Source organism: Nicotiana tomentosiformis, chromosome 11, assembly GCF_000390325.3.
Source record: "Nicotiana tomentosiformis chromosome 11, ASM39032v3, whole genome shotgun sequence".
NCBI lineage: Eukaryota > Viridiplantae > Streptophyta > Magnoliopsida > Solanales > Solanaceae > Nicotiana > Nicotiana tomentosiformis.
In genome coordinates, this window is record NC_090822.1 from 9,326,729 (window position 1) to 9,352,474 (window position 25,746).

At 37.2% G+C, this 25,746-nt stretch overlaps 2 protein-coding genes across 2 annotated transcripts; one reads left to right on the forward strand and one right to left on the reverse strand.

Moving 5' to 3' along the window:
- The first annotated feature begins 9,155 nt into the window (after nucleotides 1-9,155).
- On the forward strand, nucleotides 9,156-13,762 carry LOC104109065 (transmembrane 9 superfamily member 9-like). Its single transcript, XM_009618258.4, has 7 exons — nucleotides 9,156-9,466; nucleotides 10,812-10,976; nucleotides 11,152-11,261; nucleotides 11,342-11,447; nucleotides 11,550-11,662; nucleotides 11,750-11,900; nucleotides 12,294-13,762. Exons 1-7 carry the CDS (start codon nucleotides 9,344-9,346, stop codon nucleotides 13,449-13,451), a joined length of 1,926 nt encoding a protein of 641 aa, XP_009616553.1. The 5' UTR covers nucleotides 9,156-9,343; the 3' UTR covers nucleotides 13,452-13,762.
- Nucleotides 13,763-14,442: 680 nt separating this feature from the next.
- On the reverse strand, nucleotides 14,443-24,566 carry LOC104109066 (probable cyclic nucleotide-gated ion channel 5). Its single transcript, XM_009618259.4, has 8 exons — nucleotides 24,406-24,566; nucleotides 21,304-21,388; nucleotides 20,133-20,709; nucleotides 19,681-19,893; nucleotides 18,792-19,096; nucleotides 16,010-16,121; nucleotides 15,483-15,719; nucleotides 14,443-15,399 (listed from the first exon to the last, which is right to left on the reverse strand). Exons 2-8 carry the CDS (start codon nucleotides 21,360-21,362, stop codon nucleotides 14,704-14,706), a joined length of 2,199 nt encoding a protein of 732 aa, XP_009616554.1. The 5' UTR covers nucleotides 21,363-21,388; nucleotides 24,406-24,566; the 3' UTR covers nucleotides 14,443-14,703.
- Between the last annotated feature and the right edge of the window lie 1,180 nt (nucleotides 24,567-25,746).

A 25,746-nucleotide genomic window follows, 5' to 3' on the forward strand; every position in this document is an offset into this window, starting at 1 on the left:
AGTGACACCAGGTTTTGAGAGTATTTATATTTGTACTTGTGAGATTTATTCCGCTAAATTTAATCATTATGTTCTCAAATTTAAGAAACTATGGGAGTTTATTGAGATTGTCGGCTTTCCTAGTATTAAGATAGGCGCCATCACGACGGGTAAGATTTTTAGGTCATGACACTTTATTACCAGAGCCTAGGTTACATAGGTCTCACGAGTCATGAGCAGGTTTCGTAGAGTCTTGCGGATCGGTACAGAGACATCTGTACTTATCTGCGAGAGGTTGCAGAATCCTTAAGAAAAATTTCACTTTCCTGTATTCTGTGGTGCGAATTTGCTGATTCCGGAAACTAAATTTCTATTATTCTATTCTCTCACAGATGGTGAGGATACGTATTACCGGATCAGACGACTAGTCACCAGTGCTACCAGTTAGGGCCGCAAGAGGCCGGGGTCGTGGTAGAGGTCGAGGTATAGCTCGTGCAGCAGTTGGAGCAGCACCTGCAGTACAACCAGTTGCTCCAACTCGGGAACAGATTCCGGATACATTTGAGTCGGTGGGACCAGCTCAGGCACCAACTACACTTATTGTGATTCCAGGCCTTCAGGAGGCTCTGGCCCATATATTGATAGTTTGTACTGGTCTTGCTCAGGTGGTTTCGGCTCAGGCCGTACCTGCCACTTCTCAGGCCGGGGGAGGTACTCATACCCCTATTGCCCGTACTCCAGACCAGGTAGTACATGGACTTCAGATACCAGGAGCATTACCAGCCCAGCCGGCTATAGCTGCTCAGGCCCCGGTAGTTCCTGTTATGGCAGACGATAAGCATAGGAGAATTGGGAGATTTGAGAGGCTTTGACCTCCACAATTCAGTGGTACTGAGTCAGAGGATGCTTAGGATTTTCTGGATAGGTGTCAACGGATGCTTCGGACAACGGGTATTCTGGAGACTAGTGGGGTCTTGTTCACTACTTTTTAGTTTTCTGGGGCTGCCTTCAAATAGTGGGAGGTTTACGAGAGGCATAGGCCGGTCGGTGTAACACCCCTTACCTGGCAGTAGTTCTTCGGTCTATTCCTGGAGAAGTTCGTGCCTCAGTCCCGCAGAGAGGAGCTGCACAGACAGTTCGAGCAGCTTCGTCAGGGTGATATGTCTGTGACGCAGTATGAGATGAGATTTTCAGAGTTGGTCCGTCATGCTATCTGGTTGATTCCCACTGATAGAGAAAGGATCAGGAGATTCATAGATGGCCTCACTTTTCAGCTATGATTACTCATGACTAGAGAGAGAGAGAGTCTGGTGCCACTTTCGATGAGGTGGTCGACATTGCTCGTCAAATTGATATGGTTCGCAGTCAGGAGAGGGTTGAGAGGGAGTCTAAGAGGCCTCGTAGTTCAGGTGATTTCAGCGGTGTTCCTTTTTGGGGTCAGTTTTACCGCGGTAAGGGTCGTTCTTTCATACACGCTCAGGCGACTCATCCAGCTCATCATGGTGCATTAGCTAGCCACGGTTCTTACAGTGCTCACTCAGGCCAGTCTTTATTCAGTGCACTACCTACGCAGAGTTCTCTTCATGCCTCGTCCGCTCAGGCTTATACAAGTAATTCCTCGGGTTATCAGGAGCAACAGTTCCGTCAGATGAGGGGTTGTTTCGAGTGCGAAGAATTGGGTCATTTCAAGAGAGATTATCCTATGCTGTTGAGTGGGGCTCTACATCAAAGTTCTCGACCAACGGCACCAGCACCAACAGTTACACCACTTGTCCAGCCAGCTCGGGGTGGGGGTCAGGCAGCTAGGGGTCACCCAAGAGGCGGAGGCCGGTCAGGTGGCGGTCATGCCTGATTCTATGCTTTTCCTGCCATGCAAGATGTTGTTGCTTCAGATGCAGTGATCACATGTATTGTTTCAGTGTGCCACAAGGAGACTTCTATATTATTTGACCTTGGATCCACTTATTCATATATATCATCGTACTTTTCTCATTATCTGGACATGCCCTGTAAGTCCTTAGTTTCACCTGTTTGTGTGTCTACACAAGTGGGCAATATTATTACTGTGGACCGTGTGTATCGATCGTTTGTGGTAACTATTGGGGAACTAGAGACTATAGTTGATCTCTTATTACTTGGTATGGTTGATTTTGATGTAATCCTGTGTATGGATTGGTTGTCTCCATGCCATGCTATTCTGGACTGTCACGCGAAAACCGTGACGTTGACGATGCCGGGGTTGCCAAAGGTTGAATGGAGAGGTTCACTAGATTTTGTTCCTAGCAGGGTAATTTCTTATTTGAAGGCCCAAACGTATAACTGGAAAGGGATGTTTGTCATATTTGGCCTTTGTAAGAGATGTTGATGCAGATACTCCTATTATTAATTCAGTACCGATCGTGCGAGACTTTCCGGATGTATTTCCTGTAGACCTGCCGGGTATGCTACCCGACAGGGATATTGATTTTGGTATTGACTTAGTGCAGAGTACTCAGCCCATTTCTATTCCTCTGTATCATATGGCACCAGCTGAGTTAAAAGAATTGAAAGAGCAACTTCAGGAATTCCTTAAAAAGGGGTTTATTAGGCCTAGTGTGTCACCCTGGGATGCACCGGTTCTGTTTGTGAAAAAGAAAGATGGTACTATGCGGATGTACATTGATTACAGGAAACTGAACAAAGTTACAATTAAGAATAAATATCCTTTGCCGCTTATCGATGATTTATTTGACCAGCTTCATGGAGCGAGGGTGTTCTCCAAAATTGATTTGAGATCTCGGTATCACCAGTTGAAAATTCGGGATTCGGATATTCTAAAGACGACATTCAGAATTCGTTATGGCCACTATGAATTTCTTGTGATATCTTTTGGGCTAACCAACGCCCCAGCAACATTTATGCACTTGATGAATAATGTATTCCATCCATATCTTGATTCATTTGTCGTAGTATTTATTGATGATATCCTAGTGTACTCACGTAGCCAGGAGGAGCATGCACAACACTTGGGTATTGTATTACAAAGATTGAGAGAGAAGAGACTTTATGCCAAATTCTCTAAGTGTGAGTTCTGGCTTAGTTCGGTGGCATTCTTGGGACACATAGTGTCCAGTGAAGGGATTAAGGTGGATCCGAAGAAAATAGAGGCAGTTCAGAGTTGGCCCAGGCCGTCTTTAGTTACTGAGATTCAAAGTTTTCTCGGCTTGGACTGTTACTATCGTCGCTTTGTGTAAGGTTTCTCGTCTATTACATCACATATGACTAAATTGACCCAAAAAGGTGCTCCGTTCAGGTGGTCGGATGAATATGAAGAGAGCTTTCAGAAGCTCAAAACAGCTTTGACTACAACTCCAATATTGGTGTTGCCTACAGGTTGAGAGTCTTATGCTGTGTATTGTGACGCGTCGCGTATTGGTCTCAGCGCAGTGCTGATGCAAGACGGTAGAGTGATTGCCTATGCATCCAGACAGTTAAAGGTGCATGAGAAAAATTATCCAGTCCACGACCTTGAGTTAGCAGCTATTATTCATGCCTTGAAGATTTGGCGGCACTATTTGTACGGTGTTCATTGTGAGGTTTATACCTATCATCGGAGTCTATAACATATGTTCAAACAGAATGATCTTAATTTGCGGCAGCGAAGGTGGTTGGAGTTGCTTAAGGATTATGATATCACCATTCTCTATCATCCCGGAAAGGCCAATGTAGTGGCCGATGCCTTGAGTTATAAGGCAGAGAGTTTGGGTAGCTTAGCATACTTACCGGTAGCAGAGAGGCCTTTAGCCTTGGATGTTCAGGCCTTGGCCAACCAGTTTATTAGATTGTATGTTTCCGAGCCGAATCGAGTTTTGGCTTGTGTGGTTTCTCGGTCTTCTTTATATGATCGCATCAGAGAGCGCCAGTTTGATGATCCACATCTGTTTGTCCTTAAGGACACGGTTCAACATGGTGATGCCAAGGAAATCACTATTGGAGATGACGGTGTATTACGGATACAGGGCAGGCTATGTATGCCTAATGTAGACGGTTTGCGTGAGTTGATTCTCCAGGAAGCTCACAGTTCGCGGTACTCCATTCATCCAGGTGCCGTGAAAATGTATCAGGATTTGAGGCAACACTATTGGTGGAGGCGAATGAAGAAAGATATAGTTGGGTTTGTAGCTCGATGTTTAAATTGTCAACAGGTAAAGTACGAGCATCAGAGACCGGGAGGATTACTTCAAAGACTTGAAATTCCGGAGTGGAAATGTTAGGGTATTACCATGGACTTCATAGTTGGGCTTCCACGGACTTTGAGAAAGTTTGATGTGGTTTGGGTGATTGTAAATTGGTCAACTAAGTCCGCGCATTTTATTTCAGTTGGTAGCAATTATTCTTCAGAGCGGTTGGCTGAGATTTATATCCGCGAGATTGTTCGCCTACACGGTGTACCAGTGTCCATCATTCTAGATCGGGGCACGCAGTTTACATCACAGTTTTGGAGAGCAGTGCAGCGAGAATTGGGCACACAGATTCAGTTGAGTACAATATTTCATCCTCAGACGGATGGACAGTCCGAACGCACTATTTAGATATTAGAGGATATGCTACGCGCTTGTGTCATTTATTTCGGGGGTTCATGGGATCAATTTCTACCACTCGCATAGTTTGCTTATAATAATAGCTACCAGTCAAGCATTCAGATGGCTCCGTATGAGGCTTTGTATGGGAGACGATGCCGGTCCCCGGTGGGCTGGTTTGAGCTGGGTGAGGCTAGGCTATTGGGTACTGACTTGGTTCAGGATGCTTTAGAGAAGGTCAAAGTGATTCAGGAACGGCTTCGCACGGCGCAGTCTAGACAGAAGAGTTATGCCAAAAGGAAGGTTCGTGATGTTATTTATATGGTTGGGGAGAAGGTTCTGCTCAATTTCACCCATGAAGGGTGTGTTACGGTTCGGGAAGAAGGGCAAGTTGATCTCTCGGTATATTGGGCCTTTTGAGATACTTAAGAAGATTTGAGAGGTGGCTTATGAACTTGCTTTGCCACCTAGTCTATCAGGTGTTCATCCAGTGTTCCATGTATCCATGCTCCGAAAGTATGTCGGGGATCCATCTCATATTCTGGATTTCATTACAGTATAGCTGGATGGTAATTTGACTTATGATGGGGAGCCGATGGCTATTTTAGACCGGTAGGTTCGAAAGCTGAGATCAAAGAACATAACATTAGTGAAGGTACATTAGAGAAACCAGCCAGTCGGAGAAGCTACTTGGGAGATTGATCAGGAGATGCGGAGCAAATATCCACGCCTATTTGAGACTCCATGTATAATTCTAAACCCGTTCGAGGACGAATATTTGTTTAAGATGGGAGAATGTAACGACCTGACCGGTCGTTTTGAGTATTATAACCCTGTTCCTCCCATTTACTGCTCAATTTATGCTTTTTAATTATTTTATGACTTATCGGGTTAGTTGGTTCGGGTCCGGAAGGAATTCAGAGTGAAATGAGACACTTAGTCTCATAATTAAAAATTTAAATTAGAAAAGTTGACCGGATGTGGACTTATGTGTAAACGACCTCTGATTTAAATTTTAATAATTTCAATAGCTCCGTATGGTGATTTTGGACTTAGGAGCGTGTCCGAAAAATTATTTGAAAGTTTAACTGGGGAGTTGACTTTTTGATATCGGGGTCGGAATCCAGTTCAAAAAATTTTCATAGCTCAGTTTATGTTATTTATGACTTATGTGCAAAATTTGAGGTTAATCGTACTTGATTTGATAGGTTTCACCATTGAATGTAGAAGTTAAAAATTCTTAAATTTCATTAAGCTTGAATTGGGATATGATTCGTGGTTTTAGCGTCGTTTTATGTGATTTGAGGTTTCAAATAAGTTCGTATGGTATTTTAGGACTTGTTGGTGTATTTGGTTGAGGTCTCGAGGGCCTCGGGTGAGTTTCGGATGGTTAACGAATCAAAAGTTGGACTAAAACAACTGCTGCAATTTTTCTTTTCCTGAAAATTCGGGGAGCCCAGAAATCGAGCCTAGAAATCGAGCCCAGGATCGAGGGTCATGATCGAAGGCCAGGATCAAAGGCCATGATCGAGGGACATGATTGAAAGGCAAGGATCAAGGGTCAGGATCGAGGGCCAGGATCGAGAGCCATGATCGAAGCCATGATCGAGGCCCATGATCGAGGACCATGATCGAGGGCGAGGAAATAACATTTCTACCCGTACAAGGTAGGAGTAAAGTCTACATACACAGGATCGAGGGTCAGGATCGAGGCCCATGATCGAGGGCGAGGAAATAACATTTCTACCCGTACAAGGTAGGAGTAAAGTCTACATACACATTACCCTCCCCCAAACCCACTTATGAGATTACACTAGGTATGTTCTTATTGTTATTGTTGTTGTATACTAGCTTCTCTTTTTATTTTTTGTATATGAATTGCCAACAACCTATACTTATCAGATAAGTCTTAATCAACAATTAGACAAATTTAGTAATTATTTCATAGATAATTCCGAAATAAATTCATGTAATGGTATATACCATTTGTGTCGCTGTAAGTGTACAACAATAACAACCACCCAGTATAAATTCACAAGTGAGGTTTGGGGAGGGTAGTATGTACGCAGTCTTACCCTTAATCTGGAAGGGTAGAGAGACTATTTCTAATAAACCTTCGGCTAACGAAGGTGAAAGAAGCCTTTACAGCAAGTATGTCGCTGTAAGTGTATTTAATTAATTAGACACACTTGCAATGATTAATTAATGTACTAATGAGATTTTGTTGGTCATACAATACAAGTAGGCAGTCCAAATCTAAGCCATCACTCATCACATTAATTATTCCCTGCTAATTTTGTCAAAAATTAATACTCCATCCGCACATTTTTGCTCGGCATTTATACTAAAAATAGATTTTTATTTTTACTTGTCACTTTACGCATATCAAAAAATAGATTTTTATTTTTACTTGTCATTTTACGCATATCAAGAGAAAACAAATTTTTTTTTCTTGTTATACTCATAGTATTTATTGCTCATTTCAAATCATTTTCTCAAATCCAATAAATTATACATCAATTAATATGAGTATCATGGTAAATTATGCACTTCATTTATTATTTCTTAAGGGGCGTGAAAAGTCAAAATGTGCCAAATAAAAGTAAACGGAGGGAGTATATCTCTAGTCCAAGTCAAAGTCACTCTCATGAAAAACGGTTAGCTATGACAAATAATATCTTTCGAAAAATACTATCTAATTTGCTAACATGTTGATTATCAATTTTTGATAAATATCTTTTCAAAAAATAATTTTTACTTAATCAACTGAATATCCGAAGATATTTTAAGGAAACATATTTTTCATAAATGTAAAAACAGTTTCCAAAAAATAAATTTTATCGTACCAAACAAACCTAGACTTGAATAATTTACTTAGATATTGTTTAAATACACAGCTAAGCCTTTTTCCTTTTAATTTTAATTTTGCCCAAGTTTTTGAAAAGGAGAATTTGAGTTTTGAGAGTCGATTTGGACTCGAATTTGAAAACTAATTATATATATGGACTCGTGGGGTTATGGTTAGTCGGAATCTATCCTTGGACCCGGGTTTTGACCGGACGAGCCCGAGGTTGACTTTTGGGGAATTTTGTAAAGATCAAAACTTTATATATTGTAATTGTTTTTCCTTGCATTATTTGATGATATTAAGTCAATTTTGGTTAGATTTGAGCCGCGAGGAAATAAATTTTAGGGAAAAAACTATTTTCAGAGTGTTGAGTTAGCCTTGTTGAGGTAAGTAAAACATCATCAACTTTTCTTTTTGGTGGCAACTGTCTTTTTTATTTAATGAAATAAAAGGAAAAAGAAAGAAAACCAATAACAAACACCGATTCAATCTCTTTATTTAACATGCATTTGCATGTGTTTTCCCAATATCATAAATAGGTTAATATTATTCTGAAGTTTCAATGCATGGGCACCTCGTTTCCTCAAAGATCCTTGTCTCCTTACATTTTGAAAGAAAATGTAATTTTTTTTTTTTTTTTTTTTTTACTTTTTAAAGTTTGACTATTGATGTTAGTACATTAGCATTCGTAGTCTCTGAAATAAAAAATACATATAATGTCATTAACTTTAATCGGTTGAGAAATCATATTAATCCTATTGTTAGCATTACTCTAGTTCTACTTATATTAATACATATATTTTTATTACATGACATAACATTTTGATTAATGGGACATGAATTCACTATAACTCAAACGAATTGAGCAACAAATACGAGTAGTAATTATTTATTAATGGGTCTTGAACTGCGACCTAAGATATAATAGTCTCAAAAACTAAAAAAAACTTTGAGAAATATGTTTGCTAAAAAGAAACTCCCTCCGTCCCATTTTAATATTTATTTAGCTCAAAAAAATTATCCCAAAATAATTTATCACTTAAGGAACTCAAGATTAAGTTGTTAGTTGTTTTCAACTATACCCTTAATTGCCTTGTATTTGTTTTTTTAATGGGCGTGAAAAATGCTAAAGTGAATTAAAATAGGGCGAAAGGAGTAGTTGATTTCTTTCACTGTCTAAATATTGGTGAGAAAAATTACTTGATACGAACAAGAAGGAGTATTAAATATCTTTCTTAAGTGATGTATAACATTAACAACAACAACAAACCTTGCGAAATCTCACAAGTGGGATATGAAAAAAAGTAGTGTCTACGTAGACCTTACCCTCACCCTGAGAAGGTAGAGAGACTATTTTCGATAGACTCTCGGTTCAAGAAAAGACGAAAGTGATGTTTAAAAAAAAATAATATGAACATAAGGATTAAGGGAGTACTATTTGCTAAAGAAAAGGGGGCAAAAGTGCATAATTTAGGAAAATAGGACACCTAAACTGATAACCAAGTTAAAGATAGAGCTATAAGTTTTGTGGGGGTGGGGGCAGTAAGTGCAACTCATACTCGGATTTACCACAGTAAATCTAACGATCTACTTACAAATTACAATAATCCATTTACTTCATTAAATTCTCATCTTTCTTTTACCATAGATGACGGCAGTCATTCAGATCCAATCTGAACCGTTGATCACACGACAAACGCGTCTAATCCAACGGTCAAAATTTCATCGCCAGTAATTCCTTAATCAAATTACATTTCCCAGTCTTAACCATTAGCTTCGTGTCTCGTTCTTCTCGTGTGTGTTAATATATTTCCCCAAAGCTCCAAACAACTGTGTGTGTGTGTGAATATAGAGAGAAGCTTCTAGAGAGAGAAAGAGGTGGAGTTTATACACTACGCTTTCGGATTCACTGTGTGTGTGTGTGGGGGGGGGATCTAGATCTCGGTGAAAGAAAGCTATGGAGGTCGCGAGGCCTCAGTTGATTCACCGATGGATCTCGGTTTTGGTGCTGATATGTCTCTTTTCCTATGAAGCTCACTGTTTTTACCTCCCTGGTGTTGCTCCTCAGGATTTCCAGAAGGTGAATTTTCAGCTCTGTTCTCTCCAAATGTGTGTGTGTGTGTGTGTTTTGTGTATGCGATTTGTTGGAATTACATGATTCTGTAGTGAAAATCCCAGGTTAGAGGTAGCACGATAGACAGAATGATTTTCATTGTTGAATCTGGATGCTAATTTTTGTGCTATTCAGTGAACACATGTATAGCGGTTACTTGTAAATCGGATAATTTTAATAGGAATAGGTTATTAATTGAGATGGTTTTTTGGATGAATTGCTATTGTTTGTACATGTGCTAATTAATGTTTGGGGTTTTGATTTGGATAATTGGCGGCTTCTGTGTTGGATCTAGTATACATTAGCGATTTTGATGATAAATCTATTAAATTTTCTGCTAGATCTATGCAAGCATCAAACTGATTTTAATAGTTTTGGTCGTTTAGGGACTGTACATTCTACTGTTTCCTCTATTAGATTCAATGGATTTGTCGTGGGTTGAATCTAACTTCCCTTCATACAGGAGGAACATATAGCTCCGGACGTAAGATTGTAGTTATAGTTGTAACTGAGTGAGATCAACATTCTGTTCCGGAAAATAGTATACAAAACTATGTCTGCATGTGGACCTATGGTTTTAATACAGTGCGATTGGTGTTCCATGTATTTTAGCTTTGCCTTGCATTCGGCTGATTACCACTATTTGCTTTTCATTGTGTGTATTTGTTTTACTCCTAGCCTTTGATTGATATAAGATATCAAGTGTTTTGCTGTGTCCATAGAGGATTAAGAAATTCTTGAATATTTCAACTGAATAAAAGATAACACAAATTTCATAGTCATAGTTGAATATTGGAATAAAGTGGGTTCAAATTGAGCTAAATGGATTCTGAGGATTCATATAGCTACCTCAGCTAGCTTGGAATTGAGGTGTATAAGCAGTTGTCCTTTCTTGAGAGTTCTAGTTGTGGGCGCAGATATCTAGTTAGCATGCTTTGCTGTTGGAATATGTCAAGTGGTCCGCAGATTATCAAAGACAGATCTTCACACAGTAGTGCAAAATATGCCTCTGATAGATTGATATTATGAAAAAAGGAAGTTTTTTTATAGTTCGTATTGTTGGTAGGAGCAATTTCAGAGCGAGACATTTTGGAGGACAGTATTCAGTATAATGCTATATTTGTATGAAATATATCTTGTGATTGTCCAAAGAAATCTGGTACAAGTTTCCTGAAGTTAAACAATGATTCTATCAACTTTTAAGAAGCTCCTTGGCACGCTAAATTTTCTACTTCAATCTGGCCAAAAATGTTATTTTGTCTGAATCGACTTCTTGTAAGATGATTTTTCACTTTTCTCTTTTTTGGGGCAGGGTGACCCTCTGATGGTGAAAGTGAACAAGTTGACCTCTACAAAAACGCAGCTTCCTTATTCCTATTATTCCCTTCCTTACTGCAAGCCGGAACAAATTGTTGACAGTGCAGAGAATCTTGGTGAAGTTCTTCGTGGTGATCGTATTGAGAATTCCCCTTATGAGGTTAGTTTCTTTTCTCAGATATGTTTCTTTTTCGGTTTTTCCTGCTTTTCTCTGTTCCTTTCCTTTTTTTTCGGGGGTGGGGGTGGGGGGTGGAGGTGTGCGCTGGGTTGCTAGTGTTCGTTGTCTTACCCTTGGAATAAGGGGAAGTTGATTGACTGGGCAATCTGTTATGCAGTTCCATATGAGAGAACCACAGATGTGCAATGTTGTATGCCGCACTGTTCTTAATGCAAAAACAGCAAAAGAGTTGAAAGAGAAGATTGAAGATGAATATCGGGTCAACATGTGAGAATTTACATTAAATTTGTTTCCTCTTTTCTGGTTGTATAGTACTTCATCTAACATGAGATGTGACGTTTTAACAGGATTTTGGATAATCTTCCTCTTGTTATGCCCATAAAAAGGCCTGACCTGGACACTACAGTCTATCAGCATGGTTTTCATGTTGGTCTAAAGGGACAATATGCTGGAGTATGTATCAGATTATTTCAATTTTTGCTTTGGTGATTTTGGTTTGTAAATACTCTGGAGGCATTGTGAACTTATTTCCTCTGCATTTTTTCTGTTCTTTAGAGCAAGGAGGAGAAGCATTTTATCCATAATCATCTGACATTCACTGTCAAGTTTCACAAGGATCCACAAACTGATGCTGCGAGAGTTGTAGGATTTGAAGTGAGACCATTCAGGTAATTATGTGTAGTTCATATGTTTTGACTTCAATTATTGTTTCTTTGTTATGAATGTTGAATTGGAAATTGTGTTTTTTTTCCCAGTGTGAAACACGAATACGATGGGGAATGGAATGGCAAAAACCGGTTGACCACTTGTGATCCTCATGCCAAGCGTACTGTTACAAGTTCTGATTCTCCCCAAGAGGTTGAAGATAAGAAGGAAATCATCTTCACATATGATGTTGAATTTGAGGTAAAACACATCTAACCATGGAGATAATGTTATATCTTTTTAAGTGGCGGTGTTTGACTCTACTACGGAAACACCTACTACGGATTAAGTGCCTATTGCTACTAGCCTGACTACCATGGTCAGCCATTATCTTTTATGCTCAAAACTACCTCCCATGTCCTATTAATAGCTTTACCGGTAGTACTACTTATTTTTTCTACTTCCTATATTTTAGCCATTGTCACCTATTATTTAATGTTGAATTTCTCATGAAACTTTCTCAGGACAATATCTTACACTTTTTAACAATTTGTATTTAACATAAACAATAAAATAAAGTTCTTTACAACATAAAAATACACATGCAAGTGAGCTGGTTGTGATGAATCTGTAATTCTTGTATCCAACTCTCAGGAAAGTGATATCAAGTGGGCATCAAGATGGGATACATATCTTTTAATGGCCGATGATCAGATCCACTGGTTTTCAATTGTTAACTCATTGATGATTGTTCTTTTCCTCTCGGGCATGGTAGCAATGATTATGTTGCGGACCCTCTACCGTGACATCTCCAAGTACAATCAGTTAGAGACCCAAGAAGAGGCTCAAGAAGAAACAGGATGGAAATTGGTCCATGGGGATGTTTTTAGGCCTCCAATTAACTCTGATCTGTTGTGTGTTTATGTTGGGACTGGTGTTCAGTTCTTTGGAATGACTGTAGTTACAATGACATTCGCTGTCCTCGGATTCTTATCCCCTTCAAATCGGGGAGGGTTGATGACAGCAATGTTGCTTCTCTGGGCATTCATGGGTGTTTTTGCTGGCTATGCCTCAGCCCGCCTTTACAAGATGTACAAAGGAACTGAGTGGAAGAAAATTACTCTTAAGACAGCACTCATGTTCCCCGGCATTGTTTTTGTTCTTTTCTTTGTGTTGAATGCTCTAATTTGGGGAGAGAAATCATCTGGGGCAGTGCCATTTGGAACCATGTTTGCATTGGTATTCTTGTGGTTTGGCATCGCAGTGCCACTCGTTTTTGTTGGTAGTTATGTAGGTTTTAAGAAGCCAGCTATTGAGGATCCGGTGAAGACAAATAAGATCCCTCGACAGATACCAGAGCAAGCCTGGTACATGAATCCAGTTTTCTCTATCCTTATTGGTGGCATACTTCCATTTGGAGCTGTATTCATCGAGCTATTCTTCATCCTCACCTCAATCTGGTTGCAGCAGTTCTATTACATATTTGGTTTCCTCTTCATTGTGCTCGTCATTCTTATCATCACCTGTGCCGAGATCACCATTGTGCTCTGCTATTTCCAGCTATGCAGCGAGGACTACCTTTGGTGGTGGAGATCATACCTCACTTCAGGGTCATCGGCTCTCTACCTATTCCTTTATGCAGCATTCTATTTCTTCACGAAGCTCGAGATCACAAAGCCCGTATCTGGTATGCTGTACTTCGGCTACATGTTGATTGCATCATATGCTTTCTTTGTCTTGACTGGCACAATTGGGTTCTACGCATGCTTCTGGTTCACGAGGCTCATCTACTCATCAGTGAAGATTGACTAAAGTGTCGTATTGCAGTTCCTCGATAGAGCATATATCACACTGTGGACCAAATTGTTTGTTGCTTCCAGGTTTTGATAGGTATAAAGTTGCTTCTTGTAACCTACCCAACACATGTTTCCTTGAATCTATTTGTTCTTTAGTCTTTTCTGTAATTTTAAGAGGATTTTAGGACAATTCGATCCTCAATTTACGGCATGTTTTAGTTGACAATATGATTCTTGTACCAAAAGATTGAAAAGGATGTCCTATTTGTTAATTAGTCAGCTAATCCTCTTATTTACTCAAACATTTATAGATGGAAGTTTTGTTAATGAAGGTGTTTGTTGTTTTCACGAATTTTATATGCTGTTAGCTCCAACCACCAAATATCATTGATACAATGTGTTTTGGTAGGAAGGAAAAACCTAAGAGTTATATAGATTTAAAATGCTATACATGCTGCAGTTTGAAAATGTTCAACTGCAGTTTTCTCCATGCACATAACGCTATTTGGTAATAAAATTCCTTTATTTACCCAAAAAAAGAAATGAATGTTGAACTTTCGAGTGGAGGTCCCGTGCTTCTATTATGGCAGAACTGCGGTCTAATCTGTTATAGCAGAACTGCGGGTCAGATGCACTGGAGTGCATCACGACCAACAGGCTAAGAATGCCCTACCAAATCAGTGGAACATTGTTCACCGGGATAGAAAGCTAGCACTAACCCTCTATAAAACGGGATTAGCATTCAATCTTAGTTGGTTCCACCTCTTTACAAGGTGGCAACCCAATTGGCTATATACCCCCAATCAAATTTACTCATAGCCCTGGGTCCTTTCTATAAATATAGATGCTGACCATGGGAGCACTGGGGTAAAGTTCAATCAGGACTTTATAGAATCTTATAAGGGGGAGGGATGGGAAGGGGTCAAAAGTTCATATCAGGACATTATGTAAATTTTCATAAATAACCATTCGAATTCATAGGAGGTCCAAGTAGGTTTACACCCATGTAAAAATAGCCAAATTTTAATAAATTTTCACAACTACTAATGTTTCCAAATAGTTAAAACACCCAAAATCTTATCCACAGTTGAGCTATAATACCTAAAGAGTCGAAATAGGGACATATACTAAACATATTTAATTAATTACAGAAATATCGTTGCAGTAACTCTCTAAACATAAATTATACATGGAAGCCTTCTAAAAAACTCACAAGACCAGTAAACAAGTCAAACGAAAAATCAAAATGAGCAGATATTCAAACAAAATCAATCTGCATCTGCACTAAAATCTGGCTCTGGAGGCTTCTGCAGCTTCACCAACTCCCTAGCACTCTTGAGATTTCGATTCCTATGAACACCTCGGAGAGCATTTGCTGCAAATCTCGATGCCAAGAACGTTGCTCGGATACTGTAAGTGGCGCCACCAGAATTGCCACTAGCTGCAGCCAATGCCTCGGCTTCTTCTTCTTCCTTCCGTTGGAGTTCCATAAGTTTCCTCTTGGTGTACCGCCTCCATGCTGCTTGGATGAAAATAGCAGCCCAAGTCCTCCATTGCTGTGAGTAGAATCGGAATGTGTGCTGAACCTGTCTACTGTGAAGCCTTCTGAACTGACTGGCAACGAATTTCAACTCGTCTGCTGTTAGAGCGAAAGCCTCCACTTCCGTCAGAGCTTTCACTGTACGAGTTGAAGATGGGAGATTAGAACCGGATTTTGGGTCTAGCGCCCATGTTAGAAGTTCCTCTCCACAAAAGTCGCCTTCTTTTAATAAACTGCGGTTGAAGAAACCACTTCTCCCACCGTCAGTTGTGACACTCTCAAGCCGACCTCGTATGATGAAGAGCATCTCATCCACTGGATCTCCTTCTCGAACAATGTAAGTATTCTCGATATACAAACAGGGTTTTAGACGCTCACAAATAGCATCGAGCAATCTTTCATCCATATTCTCAAATAGAGGTACCTGAAATCAGTGACATAGATTATTAGTAAAATGCGTATAAAACGACTAACAGAAGCACGAAAGTATATAAGCTAGTTGGTTACCCTCTTCACTAGAGCCAGACAAAGATGACGCTTGATATCCCTCCTAAGATCCTTGGGCAAACTCTGGACTATATTCTCTTCATCCACTCCTCGTGTTTCCTGCCACTTGTACTGATCATAGCGCCTAACCCGTTCTCGGAGATCTTGTGGGAGCAAGCGATGATGCATCCACTGTTCTGAGTCACGCCTTTTAACCCTCATCTCCTCGAGTCGAATAGTAAGAGATTGTAGATATGTCTGTGACCGCAAAGCACCAAAGTCTCAGCACAAATTTCTCATAGATATATAAATGCCATTATCAAAAGCACTCCTAGAAATGTGAATGCCATAGTATTGATATCTAGCAAATACGGTAATAACCATGAAAGTCTACATCACATTTTAGCTTTTCATACAATTCCGAGTTTGATAAACAAAAAGAGTCATCATATTTAATTGTTTCTCTTCATTTGTCAAGTGATTGTAAAAACTTTTTCTGATAAAACCGGCAGTCAGGAAGCTACATTTTTTATTCAGTCCATCATCACCTGCATGTTACCGATTAATAATGCAAAGAGAATGAGCCCAAGTATCGCCAATCCTATAGAGAATATTGACTCCCCAGGATATGTGCTAGTTTGAAGTCCCTGTCCAAGGGTACTGCACGAGCAGAAAAGAACAAAAGAAACAAAAAAGAGATTATCATTAATACAAGTTTACCACAAATCAATTGTGAATCAATTTATACAGCATTCAAAATATCAAGCAACATATTTATTAATCAAAAAAGTAAAATATTTTGCAAGAATTTATGCAGTAGATTATGTAATGCTGGCAGCAGGGCTATCAAGCAAAAATAATGCATTGCAGCAGTGCACCAAAGGATCATCAATAGTTATTACTTTATAAATTCAGGGTACTTAAATCCAACTTTTCAATCTACTACGCCCTTCGTTTCAATTTATATGAACCTTTTCGGAGTACGAGGGCCAAACTAACTAATTTTCGGTGTGAATATGGATATAGAATTTTTGAAACTTTTTAAAATAAGATTTACATATTTAGAAACTACATAAAAAGTAGTATAAGTCACAATAGTTAACAACCCAAAATATTTAAAAAGTATTTGCAAAAAATGTGGTTAACGAAAATCTTGTTTGACTCCACAAATAGTAATAGGTTCACATAAATTGAAATCGAGGGCAGTCCCACGCGACCTTATCACATCACCTGGGGTCTAGCAGAAAGTTTGTTTCCTCCTTATAATAGTAATAGGTTCACATAAATTAAAATCGAGGGCAGTCCCACGCGATCTTATCACATCACCTGGGGTCTAGCAGAAAGTTTGTTTCCTCTTCAGCTCTATGTGTAAGGAACGATGAATAAAAGGAGACTACCGTATTAATGGTCAAATGTTAACTAGTAAATAGACTACATGAACCAAATGAAGCACAATACTGGAAAAACTCAAACTAGATGCTTGTCCTCTGCGTCTATAACTTCCAGACAACGATATATTTTTCTCAGATTTAACTCTAGACTTGCCAAAGAAAGGACTCTTCACCTACCTCCACAAGTTATTGTTATTAAGGAAATGATTAAGTGCTATGGAGACCTATGCAACAGAAAAATATCTAAGAAAGTATACGCAAATTCTATCAGACAGTCGTTAGACGTTATATTATATGGACGTAAATAACGAGCATCTAATACCCACCCAATATACTCACAAGATGAGTGTCATACAAAAGAAGTGCTAAGAGAATGTGCCTTAACACAGAGTTGAACAAGATTAGAATTTAGAAATGATCAGATTATACAGAGGCACGCAAATAGCAAACGCACAGATTTAAAAAAAAAAGAAAAAAAAAGGACGAGACTGTCTGATTTCCTGAGATGGTTGGATCATATCCTATACAAACCTCGAAATGCACCGAGCCCATAGGTTATTATGAAGGTGCTAAACGGGGCGAGCTAGACTTAAAATCGCATGGAGGATAGTTGTCTCAAGGGACCTTGAATCTTCTGGAATAATACGGACTTAGCTAAGAACACAACACAACGGAAACAAAGGATCCACATAGGCAATACCAACAAAAAGATGTCTTATTTGTTCTTACACGTGCATGATGTCCAGTGCTTGCCAAGAGTCTTTGACTCGTTAGAGACATGTATATTTGTAGATTGATAAGTGTGAAATAAGACCTATGTTGCGCGGACCCTCCAAAATGGCGCCGCACCTGTGTCGGATCCTCCAAAAGTGCACTATTTTTGAAGGATCCGACACGCACTCACTGACATTTTCAGAGAGTCCGATCAATATAGAATTAGACAATTTCTACCTTTAGAAAATCCCTAATTTGCTTCAAAATAAATATTTAGCTAATACAGCGTAATGAATATACATGGGATTCATATAGCCAATTTCAACTAATTTGGGATTGGGTTTTTGTTAATTGATTTTGTGCAATAGTCAACTTTACTATAGTTGGGAAAAGTTAAAGGCATCAACGCTTGACACATACATACGCGTTTGAACATGAAAGGTATTACACCCCCTCAGTTTCATATGTCTTAGTTTGACCAGACACGAAGTTTAAGAATATAAAGAAGACGTTTGAATCACGTGGTGTTAAACTAAAGGTGTCTTGTAATATTAAACACGTCATATCATTCCTATAAGCGTGTATCATTAAATGTAATATGGAAATGCTGGAATTAAAAAAAGTACTAAATATAGAAAGGTGGCATTCTTCAAGGTCTACTGCTCTTCTTCATCAGTCACATTCAACATGTTCCCCAAAAACGTTTCCGAGGATTGCAGTCCACAGCGACTGTTTCTTTTCATTCTCTACGCCCCCCTGGTGTAAATAAGTAGACCTACTGTTTCTTTTCTTAATCAAAAATTTCCGACGTGTTCCCATGATAAATATTTTGAAGAACTTGAGTCTTCACAAGAGAAATGCTAAGAATTTTCTTGAAGAAATTCATGTCTTTGGATTAACGTTAAAATGTTAGTGTACATTCTGCTACAGAAGTCAAGACAAACCAAGTTCTTCGATCCGCAAATTCCGGTTCTGCTTCACAGAATTCTCTTCTCCAAGTTTATAACTAATTACAGATAGTTGCACATTTTAATGCAATGTATTTTTTGTCGAGGTTTCGCTACTGTGGTCAGGGGACATGAATCAAACTTCATATGCACGTCATTCTCACTAGTGAATTTATACTCTCTACAAAAATTGAAATGTTAACCACGGAAATAAGAAACTGAAACAATAGACCAATCAAGAGGAACATAATATCAGCTAAGCATTAAAATAAACTCACCTCAAATTCTGCAGCCCCCACCATAGACAATAACAATATTTAGACACGAATTTCATGGAGTAAATAATGCCAGATGACAAAGCCTGATCAAAGATCCCAAAATCAAACGGTGAGTCGTCACTATTTGCGGGGCAAGCATCATTCAAAACTTTGTCACTTATGCTGCTCCAACTATTATAACCCGTCATGTACTGATTGCCACAATACAAGAAATCAGTGTTGCATGTTGCATTGTGTGTACAAGCTTGCTGCCAGCATGTGTCATAGCGCTCCACAGATAGCAAGTACCAAAATGACCCAACTATCTGCAATGAAATACATACAAAAGAGAAGTAAAAGATATGCCTACTAAAGCAGAAAGAAGATCATGATCATACATTTGAACCTAAAATTCCAACCTTTGTCATCTTCCTAGAGTAGTAAAAATAAGTTGTGAGAGTCAACAAAGATGAGCAGATAATTGGACGATATTCACATGATCCATGCAATTAACACATGTGTATTCATTAGGCCCATAGGTCTAAAGAAGCCATTAGGACATGACCGTAACACATTCTAAACTTTCAACTTACAATAATCAGACCTACACACACTGTGCAAAGGTATTTCACAAGCGAACCATCCCAAAATTCCAACTCAAGAATCATCTTAAAAAGCAGATATAAATGTAACAAGTGAACCATCGATCTTTCAGGAAACGCAAAAGTGAACTGTCACCAGCAATTGAACTGGAAATACAGAGGAAACATAATGCAAGAAGTGGCAAACAAACCAATAAACAAATAAAACTTACAGAAAGATTTATGTGAGCAAAGGATCATAGAGAGTAAAAACAAATTGCTTGCACGCCATGATATCTAACATTTCAACATTTTGACGAATAGCTTACATGACTAGCAAGCATGTACAACAGCAAATAGGACGCAGCACCAGCCCATGCGGTTTCAGCAAAGACACCAGTAGTTCTTTTCAGTTCCGAAGTTAAGGGTATAACTCTGACAAATCTGGGGATGTACTGAAGCAAAATGATGTAAAGCAAAGCTTGCTTCGTAGCTAGGACATCAGAACCTGTTGAGCTTTGCAGGAATCTCCACACCACAATCTGCATAGATGCATAAAAAGAAAGTAAAGAGAATGAGAATTACACTCATCAAATGATAAGCAAGAGAATGTTAAGCAAGAGAAATAAAGGGATAATTACAATTTTGGGCCGCCCAAAAAACAAAATAGCCGGGAAATGTATATGTTTTGTATATTAAGTATAAATATACATATAATATACATAAATGTACATATAATAAACATTATAGAAGGGAATCACAGCAAAGCATTTCTTTTAACCTGAGGCAAGGGAATCACAGCAAGAAAATCGATGATAAAATAGAACCGCAAGTATCTTTTAGCAATCTGTCCAGGATCTATCACAAGTTCGCCCCGTCCAAAAACTCGAGATGATGGTGCAATATAAGCCGTGCGAAACTGAAGAGTCATGTGAATAAGATAGAAAGCATCAATCACTGTACGTAGGGTAGTGGCTATGACAGTGAGCTTCCTGTCAATCTGAAGGCAATTTGACTTATTATCAAAAACTGGAAGGTAGAAAAACAGTGGATCCACCGACACGGCTAGAATACATGACACAACAAACAACTTATTCCATAAGAGAAGGAATTTATCTTGAGGGTCAAAAATCTTCTTCTCTGAAACTTTCAGATCTTCAGGAAATACAGCCCGAGATACACCAAAGCCGAGTATTGATTTAAGTCCTTCAGATCCTTTTTTCATTCCTCTCTTAAAAGACCTTGACGGACTGTTAGCCGCATGGCCCGAACGTTTTAGACCGTCGATGTTAAAGCCGCATTTATTTGTTGTTAGTGACGCGGAAGGAGAGGATAGTCTGGAATCCAAGTCATCCAACCTAAACCAAAATGTGCAGAAGCAATATTAGATGCCAAAAAGAAGCTAAGATAATCAGGGAAGAACAATCAATAGTGAACAAACTGCAATAATGGCGCTTTTAATGTTAAATCTCCTCGTTCTCAGACTTAAATTGCCGTACTTCAAAAATATCATATCTGCTTCATCCAACTACTAGGCCTGAGAATCCTTCAAATGTCAAATATAACAGTAAAAGCCTAGACACAATCACATAAGCGAATGAAGGTATTACTTTATCCATATAAAAAAAAACTAATTCATCCTATCACCCTGATCTTTTGAAGCGTTCATAGCACACTAATGTGAGACATTGTCGTATAATAAAGAGCTAATCTCCTTTATCCAACAATCAAAAGATGAAACAAAAACCTAACTGCTTTTTAAAGTATTATACATAATAAACTGAAATAAAAAAACAAATTCAATAGTATTATACCTTTTTTTATAAGAAAAATGTTTTAGTTTATGCCTAACTTAACCTCAGAATACTAGGTAAGAGTTAATCAAGTAAACGAAAAGATACTTAACCTCAGAAGATGAGATAAAGGAAAATAAAGAGAATAGATTCGACTACCTTACGAACTTCTCCCGCTGTCCCCCCAAATATTGGGACTTGGAACCGCAGTCGAACATTTTGTACAGACACACATATACAGCCACTGCAGCAGAACATAAAATTTCAAGTTAATCATAGTGTAGAGAATAAGCTAGAGAGGGGAGTAGAAGTTTGAAGATCTTTGAGAGCAATGTTAATTTGTGCTTGTTTAATAATACCATACATTATAGCTTTCTTTGCAATGATCTTAATCCCGATGATTAGGGGGATTCTAATCCCATAGATAATGTGATACCAATTCTGCTTCTGCGAGTAATGGAATATTTATTTCTAATCCCTCTACAAGGTAACAATAATAACATAATTAGAATCACTCGATAAGTACTCAGAACCTTGTGAGTGTTCGCCTCTTTTTGCGACAAAGTCCAAAACATTGAAACGACTGCTGGCAAGATGTCTTGCGTCTTATATTATTATTCAATTCCAACAAAACACACAAGGAGATGAAAATGCACTCAGAAATATTTTATATGGAAGTTTGAAAAAGAACATAACAAGTTAACGCAAGGACTATTTCTATTTTGTTTTGCCAAAAAAAATGAGAACAACCAAGTTTGAACAGATTTAGAAGAATGAATGGACCAATGGTATTATTCTCCTTCTTCAATAAAAAATGAGTTGGTGCCTGGCCCCATTATTTTCGACTCTCAGTTCCCTCTTCAGCTCTTGATCCACTATCACAATAGGGTAATTTATCTTTCTCTGATTTAGATTTCTTACTAAGCCTTTCATCTCAGAATAAGTAAATATTTCAGAACCCAACCTATTGAAACTGAAGCAAAAGCCTCAAACGGAGATTTATTTGTACCTTACACTTTTTTGTGTCACCTTGACCCACTAATTTACTACTTCACAGTGCAGTTAAGCCGCTAAAAGTTAGACTATTGGCAACTAAACCAATGTAGCTATCTCGAAAAAATGTACAAACTTCAAACCAAAGAAAAAGAAGGTTTGCATTTCACAAACATCAATAGCAACTTCAAAATGCAAGTTTCCAGATACTAACTCAAATACCCTAAATTTGAAGCTTTGATTTCCTACTATTTGGTACTACCATAATAAGCCTAATCAACCCCTCCCCCTTTCCTTTACCCTTTATAATTTTTTCTTATGACGGTGGTGTCCGAGCCAGCTCGTGCGTACCTCGACTATTCCACCTGGTACTTTCTATCTCCTACCCAAGGTCGGCTCTAACAGTGTATGGGGTAAGGCAAGTGCCTTAAGCCCCCAATTTGGGGGGGGGGGGAGCATATTTTAGGAATAATATATATTTTATAGGTTTTTTTAAAAAAATAAAAAATAAAAATAAACTATATATATATATATAGTACTTTTGTACTTTTCATATAAAAGGAAAGAAAACCTTTTAGATATATTAATAAAGTAATGATTTGGCTTACTTAAAAATAGTAGAAATACGTTGGGAAAGTCGTATTGAAAGTATTAAATCAATAAGATTTCAGGCTCCACAAATAAGAGATGCTTTAATAAAATTAGTAGAAGTTAGTGAGGATCCAAAAACAAAAAGTGAAGCAAGTTGTTTAGCAACATATGAGCTTGAAAATTTTGAGTTTTTATTGGGCATAACTATTTGGTATGATGTATTATTTGCTGTTAATTTAGTTACCAAAAGTTTACAATCAAAAGATATGCATATTGATGTTGCCATAGATCAACTAAGAGGTCTATTTCTTTTTCTAAAAAATATAGAGAAAAAGGATTTACAAATGCTATGATTTCAGCTAAGGAAATTGCATTTGAGATGAATATAGAACCTGAATTTCGTAATAAACATGTAATACATAGAAAGTAACAATTTGATGAAAATGTTGATAATGAAATCACAAAGTCTCTTGAAGAATCTTTTAGAGTTGATTACTTCTTATACATAGTAGATGAAGCAATTTTTTCACTTCAAAATAGATTTGAACAGTTTGAAGTATATGAAAATATCTTTGGTTTCCTATTTAGTGGTAAAAAATTGAGATCATTAAATGACGAGAATTTGAAAAAATATTGTTTTAACCTTGAATGTTCCTTAAAACATAACAGTCACTCTGATATTGATGGTTTAGACTTATTTTCAGAATTAAAAGTGTTAAGAGAAATAGTACAAGTAGAAGATAATACTCTAATCGATATACTCAATCAAATAAAAAGACTTGATTCTTTTCCAAATGCTTATATTGCTTATATATTAATGTTAACAGTTGCTTCAGCAGAAAGAAGTTTTTCAAAATTAAAATTGATAAAATCTTACCTAAGATCAACAATGTCTCAAGAAAGATTAAATGACTTGGCTATATTATCAATTGAAAATGAATTATTAGAAAAAAATCGATTATAAAAAAATTATTAACAACTTTGCATCTCAAAAAGCTAGAAGAATAGATTTTAAATAAAAATATATATTATAACGTTCTTATAAATACTTAGGCCCCATATTAAAATTTAGCCTTAGGTCCCACATACGCTTGAGCCGCCCCTGCTCCCACTGGCACATGTACCGGGTAACTCTATCCAAGGCCTAGACATATGGGAAAAATCATGTAGTGTTTTTACCCTCTATAATTATTTTATCTTGAGATGATCCAAATTTGGACAAATTCTAAATCTCAATTTCATTTCAACAAATAACAAAATATCAAAATAATTTCAGTATACTCATGTTGACTGAATTTCAGGTGAAGTCCATATTTCTACAACTAAGTTCCAATCCCATCAACATTGAGTTTTTAATCTTACCCTTTTCATCTATACACAAAATGACATAACCCCTTTTGATTTAACTCATCAAGATTGAGTTTTTAATCTGACCCTTTTGATTTAACCCATCAAGATTGACTTTTTAATAAAACCCTTTTGATTTAATCCATCAAGATTGAATTTTTAGTCTTTATTGACCATTTTCAGATGCAAATTTTGCATTTAAATCAGATAAAACAGTTCAATAAACTGAACAAATTATAGCATAAAGAGCAAAGTAGTTTAAAAAAGAGAAACTGAAATACAAGGTAATTACTAAAATATATGAGTATAGATCAGAAAAAGGGCACTTACAGTTGAAGTCTTGAGAAATTAATTCATGGAGATAGACATGGAAGAAGAAGAAAAAGGAATTGGTGGGGTGGTTGTGTGGGGGTGGTGGGGTTAAGAAGGAGCAGAAGATGAAGTCAAAATAGACATATCCAAAGAATGTACCAAAAGTAAGTAACAGAAAACGCTTGTAATTTACAGAGACAGAAATAAGTTGGTAAATTGACTGCTGCTTCCCCTCCCCCCGCCCCCCCAAAACACACAAAAAAAAAGAAGAAAAAACCCCACCCGATTATCTTTTCAGTTTTCTTTTGTTACAATTTTTTCCTTTTTTAATTTCTTAACCAGTATTCGATACTGTACTATTTATTTTGCGGCAAAGGGCCAAATATACCTTATACTTTCGAAAATAGTCTAAGAATACCCATCGTTATACTATTGGGCTATATATACCCTTCCCGTCATACTTTGGAACAAATATACCCTTATTTTGGATGGAGTACCACGTGTCAGCACCAGATGAAAACGACCCATTTCTTTTTTACCCGATTCATTTTAAAAAACCCACCACCCGACCCGTTTTAAAATTCAGTTTTTTTAAAGCATATATTTTGTAAAAACTAAAATTTCTTTTGTAAAAACTGAAGAAAAAAAAAGAATTTGCAAAATATATATTTTTAAGTCTTTTCAGTTTTTTTAAAGTATTTTTTTGTACAAACTGAAAAAAAATATTTTTTTAAAAAAATACTTTAAAAACTGAAAAATATATATTCTGTAAAAACTGAAAAAAAGAAATTTGCAAAATATATATTTTTAAGTCTTTTCAGTTTTTTTAAAGTATTTTTTTTTGTAAAAACTGATTTTTTTAAAAAAAAAACTGAAAAAAAAGACTCTTCTAAAGCAGTGGACTACATATGCATTGGGTTTAAAAAAATGAAAATATTTTGCAAAATCTTTTTTTTTTAATTTTTACAAAACAAATACTTTAAAAAATTGAAAAAACTGAAAAATATATATTTTGCAAATTTCTTTTTTTTAGTTTTTACAGAATATATATTTTTCAGTTTTTAAAGCATTTTTTAAAAAAATATTTTTTTTTTCAGTTTTTACAAAAACAAATACTTTAAAAAACTAAAAAAACTGAAAAATATATATTTTGCAAATTCCTTTTTTTCAGTTTTTACAGAATATATATTTTTCAATTTTTAAAGCATTTTTTTAAAAAATATTTTTTTCAGTTTTTACAAAAAAAAAATACTTTAAAAAAACTAAAAAAACTTAAAAATATATATTTTGCATTTTTTTCTTCCAGTTTTTACAAAATATATGCTTTAAAAAAACTAAATTTTAAAATGGGTCGGGTGG

Coding starts and splice junctions, on each gene's coding strand:
- LOC104109065 (XM_009618258.4), top strand. CDS start 9,344: ATGGAGGTCGCGAGGCCTCAGTTGATTCACCGATGGATCTCGGTTTTG. Junction 11,262..11,341: donor GATGAATATCGGGTCAACAT/GTGAGAATTTAC, acceptor ACGTTTTAACAG/GATTTTGGATAATCTTCCTC. Junction 11,663..11,749: donor TTTGAAGTGAGACCATTCAG/GTAATTATGTGT, acceptor TTTTTTTCCCAG/TGTGAAACACGAATACGATG.
- LOC104109066 (XM_009618259.4), bottom strand. CDS start 21,362: ATGTTCGACTGCGGTTCCAAGTCCCAATATTTGGGGGGACAGCGGGAG. Junction 20,710..21,303: donor CAGCGGGAGAAGTTCGTAAG/GTAGTCGAATCT, acceptor ATTTTGGTTTAG/GTTGGATGACTTGGATTCCA. Junction 15,400..15,482: donor GTCTGGCTCTAGTGAAGAGG/GTAACCAACTAG, acceptor CACTGATTTCAG/GTACCTCTATTTGAGAATAT.